This window comes from Corvus brachyrhynchos, unplaced genomic scaffold (genome assembly GCF_000691975.1).
Source record: "Corvus brachyrhynchos isolate BGI_N302 unplaced genomic scaffold, ASM69197v1 scaffold318, whole genome shotgun sequence".
Classification (NCBI taxonomy): domain Eukaryota; kingdom Metazoa; phylum Chordata; class Aves; order Passeriformes; family Corvidae; genus Corvus; species Corvus brachyrhynchos.
Genome location: NW_008239537.1, coordinates 33,175 through 39,076, shown reverse-complemented (window position 1 = coordinate 39,076; position 5,902 = coordinate 33,175). Strand labels below are relative to the sequence as shown.

At 62.6% G+C, this 5,902-nt stretch overlaps 1 protein-coding gene across 1 annotated transcript in view; it reads left to right on the top strand.

The window, feature by feature from the left end:
- SP1 (Sp1 transcription factor) overlaps positions 1–5,902 on the top strand; it is an 11,875-nt gene continuing 5,973 nt past the window's right edge. The window contains exons 1-2 of the mRNA XM_017741200.1: positions 1–218; positions 822–2,316. Of these exons, the coding sequence (XP_017596689.1) occupies positions 144–218; positions 822–2,316 (1,570 nt within the window). The 5' untranslated portion in view covers positions 1–143. The remainder of the gene's footprint in view (positions 219–821; positions 2,317–5,902) is intronic.

Below are 5,902 nucleotides of genomic sequence, written 5' to 3'. Positions count from 1 at the left end.
CATGGTCCCCCCGGAGCCAGCCCGCCGTGTCCCCTTTGGGCCCTGCCCGGCCTTCCCGAGCCTCGTGCCGCTGTCCTGCCCCAAAATGTCCCTAACCGGGGCTGTCGCTTCCCTCCCGCGCAGACCAGGAGAGCCCCGAGGAGATGTCGGCTGTGAAGCCCGACAAGGGTGAAGGCGACGCCAGCAGCACCAGCAGCGCCGGCGGTGGGGAGGCCCAGGTGAGTGGGGGGAGGATCGGCCCCCACCCGGCCCCGCTGGCCCCGGGGAACTCGTGGCAAAGTCCAGGGCCGGGCCGAGCTGTTTGCTGGGCCCAGGCGAGCATTTCAGCCCAGGCAGGAAGAGGAGGGTGAGCACTGCCAAGCAGCGCCCATGGCTTTCCCTCCTCCCCGGCTCTCCTTGGAAACACGCAGTTCCCCTGCTCCCAGTGACACCACGGCCCCCACTGGCCCTTCTCCAGCTCGGGGTGCCCAGGAATGACCCTCCTTCCTGGGGCTTCGTTGTGCCACAGGGGGATTCCCCGGCTTCGGGGTGGAGGAGCCCTCTCCCCTCGACTTTCCCAGGCAGGCTCCCTCCCCTTTCCTCTCTCCCAAAGGGCTTTTCCCTGTGGGTTCAGACTGTCCTGGCCTGACAGCCCTGTGCCTGGCAGTTGTATTTTTCCGGCTGTGGGTGGGTTTGTTCAGGAAGGAGTGTTTATCTTTTCCGAGTACGCTCCTCCCTGTTTTCTCTTTTTAAGTTTTTTTTGTTTCCCCGTTGTTTTTTTTTCACTCTGGGCCTGCCCCTCGGGTCTCCTCCCACCCCATAACTCCTCCTCTCATCCCCAGGAGTCACAGCCGTCCCCGCTGGCCCTGCTGGCAGCCACCTGTAGTCGCATCGAGTCTCCCAATGAGAACTCCAACAGTTCCCAGGGCCAGCAGGGCGGGAGTGGCGAGCTGGACCTGAACGCGGCCGCCGCCCAGCTCACCCAGTCAGCCAACGGCTGGCAGATCATCTCGGCGGGCTCCAGCACCCCCACGGGCTCCAAGGAGCCGGGCAGCAATGGCAGCAACGGCGGCGACGCCTCCAAGAGCCGCCCGGTCAGTGCTGGGCCCTACGTGGTCACCTCGGCGTCCGGCCTGCAGAACCAGCAGGTGCTCACGGGCCTGCCGGGCGTCATCCCCAACATCCAGTACCAGGTGATCCCCCAGTTCCAGACCATCGACGGGCAGCAGCTGCAGTTTGCCACCACCCCAGCGCAGGTGAACGTGCAGCAGGATGCGTCAGGGCAGCTGCAGATCATCCCCGGCTCCAACCAGCAGATCATCACGAGCCGCGCGGGCGGCAGCAACCTCATCGCCATGCCCAACCTGCTGCAGCAGGCTGTGCCCATCCAGGGCGTGGGACTGGCCAACAACAGTCTCTCTGGGCAGACCCAGTACGTGGCCAATGTGCCCGTGGCCCTGAACGGCAACATCACCCTGCTGCCGGTCAACAGCGTGGCTGCCAGCCTGGCCCCCACATCCCAGACGGGCACCCTGAGCAGCTCGGGCTCGCCAGACAGCAGCTCCCAGCCGGCCGCCTCGGGGGCTGCCAGCAGCTCGGGCAGCACGGCCACGTCCCAAGCTAGCTCGGGCGCCTTCTTCACCAATGCCAACAGCTACTCCACCACCACCACCACCAGTAACGTGGGCGTCATGAATTTCTCCACCAGCGCCACAGTGGGCACCAACGTGCAGGCGCAGACCCCCCAGAGGGCCAGCAGCGTCCCCAGCTCGGACTCTCTGCAGACCCCAGTGTCCGGGGTGGCCCTGCAGCCGGGGCAGCAGAAGGAAGGGGATCAGAGTCAGCAGTCGCAGCAGCAGCAGCAGATCCTGATCCAGCCCCAGCTGGTCCAAGGAGGGCAGACGATCCAAGCCCTCCAGACCACCCCGCTGTCTGGCCAGACCTTTGCCACTCAAGCCATCTCCCAAGACACCTTGCAGAACCTGCAGCTCCAAGCCGTGCCCAACTCGGGTCCCATCATCATCCGCACGCCCACAGTGGGTCCCAACGGGCAGGTGAGCTGGCAGACCATCCAGCTGCAGAACCTGCAGGTGCAGAACCCCCAGGCGCAGACAATCACGCTGGCCCCCATGCAGGGCGTGTCGCTGGGCCAGACGGGCAGCACCAGCACCACGCTGACCCCCATCGCCTCCCTGCCCAGCGGCACCGTCACCGTCAACGCCGCCCAGCTCTCCTCCGTGCCGGGCCTCCAGACTATTAACCTCAGTGCCTTGGGAGCGTCCGGGATCCAGGTGCATCAGCTGCAGGGGCTGCCCCTGGCCATCGCCAACGCCCCCGGTGAGTGCTCGGGTCCAGTTCCCGTTTCGTAGCCAGGCACGGGAAGGAGAAACGCTGGACCCTGCAGGGCCGGGCCGGGGCTGGGCTGGGCGTGGTTGGTGTCAAGTGGTGTTGGCGAGTGGGGTGGGGCTTGTGCTGGCCCTGGGGAGGGAGTGTGGAACCTGTGTTGGTCACCAGAAGACACAAAAGGTCTTTTTGGGGGATTTAAATCTTAGAAAGAAAGGGAGGAGATGACTGTGGGGGGAAAGTGGAGAAGAAGGGGGACACCTGGTTTTGTACCACTGTCCTGCCCTGGTGGGCACCCAGGGGTCTCGGGTCAGGGCTGGGGTGAGGAGCCAAGTCCAGCTCAGCTCCTTGGCTGAGTCTGTAAAGAGTCACAGCCATAAAACACAGGGATTAACTGAAAACCCCATGAAAACAAACACAGTCACGGAGCCGCGGGGAGTTCCTCACAGGGGCGGAAGAAAGGGCTCATTAAGTGTCTGGGTGCTGGCACGGGACAGCGTGACCTCAGCGTGGCCCAGACGGTCCTGTGGGCATGGGGCACCCTGCTCAGCTCCCCTGGATCCATCCCGCCGTCTCCACAGCCTGAGAACAGCGGGATACGTGGATGTGGGAGCTGAGCTGGAGCCTGCTCAGCTTCCGCCTCGGAAGGGATCGGTTGTGGGAGTGCTCTGCACTTGCTTTTCCACTGTTTTCCTCGGGGGGTTTTTTGGGTTTTTTTTGGTGGTTTTTTTTGGTTTTTTTTTTTTTTTGTGTTCTGGCTCTGGCTAAAAGGGGCTGTTGCTGGATTTAGTCACAGTTGAGAGGCAGCAGAAAATGTTGCTCAATCCACCCCGAGCTTCCCTCTCGCGAGAGGCGGCGGCCGCTCCCCCGGGCTTGTTTTGCAGCATTATTTTGGGCTGTTGCTACAGCAGCTTGGCTCTCAGGCGAACCACGGGTCACTCCATCCTCGGGATTAGCCTGATCCTTGGATTTCCCCGAGCGCAGGGACCCGCAGGGGCTCCCACAGGCTGGGGTTTACACCTGGAGGGGGGGACATGCATGGCCCCGGTGTGTGGGGTCCGTGTGGGGTCCCCTCGCTGCGATCCCTGTGCCTGGGGCCGCTCCCGCCAGGGCCGGGGCTCGTTCCCTGTGTGTTCCCTGGCTCGTTCCTTGTTTTGAAGGCGCTGGAGAAAGGCATGGGCGAGCCCCAGTTCCTGTATTCATGCCTGGCTCTGCCCTTGGAGGTGGGACAGGGAGGAACATTCTAGAGCCCACCCATCCACCGCGCTCACGCTGCGAAGCCGCCGCCTCCTCCTCCTCCTCTTTCTCCTCCTCCTCTCCTTTTTTTTAGCTCAGCAGCTCTCAGCCCTTGATCCACGGTGATGAATTCCCCGCAAGCGGTGGCAGCGGCAGCAGCGGGGCCTCCTCACTCTGGCCCCAGCCCCAGGATGTGACGCTGGCACTGTCGCCATGACATGGTGGCATTTGAAAAGCCAAAGCAGGGTTCAGAGCAGCTTTTTTGGGGAGCCCCAGCTCCATGGGATGGTCCGGGAGGCTCCTGGGATGAAATGGGGAAAGCTGTGGCCAGGACAGAGCTTCCTGGCACCGATCCAGTGGCAGGATTTGACTCCAGGCTGGAGGAGTTTTTCTCCAGCCATGTCCCTCAGACGTGGCAGTGAGTCCCTTTGTCCCCCACCAGCCCCTCTCCAGGGGGTGCTGAGCCCCCCCAGACCTGCGTCCCTCCAGATCTGAGCTCTCCGATGGGAATTTGAGGGAGGGGTTTGTTCCCAACACTGCCCAAATCCCTGAGCATTTTCCAAGCCTCCACGTGTGCTGGAACTTTCTGCTCCAGGCAAGGAGTTGGGAGGGATTTTTGGAGCTGAGAAAGCTCCTCTGCTTCCCAGAGAGGTGAATGGAAAACAAACCCTTGGTGAGGAGGAGACTGCAGCTGGTTTTCCTTGGATCCTGCTGCGTGTTCCAGCGTGGTGGGGAAGGAGAAGGAGGTGCCTAGCAGCCAGGGGTGTGGTGGCCCCGGCTGCCACCTGGGCTGACAGAGCTGCATGTCCTGCCCCTTCCAGAGCTCAGCTCGGCCTCCTGGGGGGTTCTGTGTCCCCTCCTGACCCCCATGGACAGGGGGCTGTGGCTCCTGCCCCTCGGGCCCGTTGCCAGTGAGGTTTTCTCCTCTTTTTTGGCAGGGGGAAAATCCCCTGGGGAGAAAACAACGCCTGAAAAGGTGTTTAAAACTCGGATTTTTTTGCTGCTGGGTGTGAGGCAGAGCCTAGTGCCATGTACAGGTTTAACTCAGCGTCTCTGTTAATGGGATGGCTCGAAGGCTGTTCCCTCCTCCTCCTCAGCCGGGCTGGGAAGGAGCCGAGGCAGGGGCAGGTCTGTGACCACCAGGGGTGGCATGTGGGCAAACAGGCCCTGCCGCCAGCTCTGCCCCCAGGGAGGGCACCCCCAGAGCCAGGGAGGGAGGATTTCCTCAGCTGACAGTGCCCCAAAACCCTCCCGGGGCTGTGACGTGAGGGACAGGGGGCTCAGGTGGGGCCTGTGACACCTCCGTGGGGTCTGAGAGTCGCCTCGGTGTCACCCCAGCCCGCTCAGGGAGGGGACATCCTGTGCGAGGGGGGTGATGGCAGGGATTTTGTGACGTCAGGGTTTCTCTTCCTCTTTTGCCGTAGGGAGGAGGAGAGGGACTGTTCTGAGCTCGGTGTCCTTAGAGTGGCTCTGTCCCCACGTCCCTGGCCCTGGCAGAGCCCTGCTGTCCCCATGTCCATGTCCCAGCCCTACCTGGCTGAGGAATGTGCTGTGCAAACAGGTGACCAGCAGGGAGGTTAGCGCTGGAGTTAAACCCCTCCTTGTTTTGGGGTGTTTGATTGCGGGGCTGGATAGAGCTGTTGGGAGCACTGGTGGGATTGGGGTTTTCTTGGCAGTACGAGCTCCCTTCCAGCTCCTTGGATGGAGGATGAGGGGGAATGGAGCAGTGGGACCTCAGGACCATCCTGAAAGGAAAAACCCCTGGTGGGTGCAGGAACCCTTGGAGATGCGTTCAGCAAACCTCTCCCGGCCCCCTGCTCCCACTTCTCCTTCCAGGGCCCTTCCCGGCGCTGGGGCAGCGGCACAAAGCCCCGATTGTGTCCTGTTTGCTGGTTTTTAAGGGCAGCTTTGTAGCAGGGCCTGGATGAGCCATCCCCACGGCATTGAGTGTGGCAGGGAGAGCAGGACAGGGATCAGCCGCGGCAGGACCCGCCCGTGATGCGGCCCTTGTTTGTCTCGCTGCGCCCGTGACATCACGGCAGAAAACAGCACATTGTGAAACTTCCTGCTCTGAACCCCAGCCAGGCTGGACTTTACATCCCCTCTGGATTCCTTGGCTGACCTCTGTCCGTGCCCTTTGCTGGGGACTGACGCGAATCTTTAGAGACCCTGGGCTTCGCTTGGGAAGAAAGGGAGTGACCCCGGCAGAGCCTGCGTGAGCACAGCTTTGTCTGGGTGAGATTGTGCCCACACCGAGTCCCTGTGGGGCACAACCCCGTGGCTCCTGGGCTCCGTGGGGCAGCCCTGCTCTTCCTCCTTCTCCTCTCCCTGCTGCTGCTCCAGG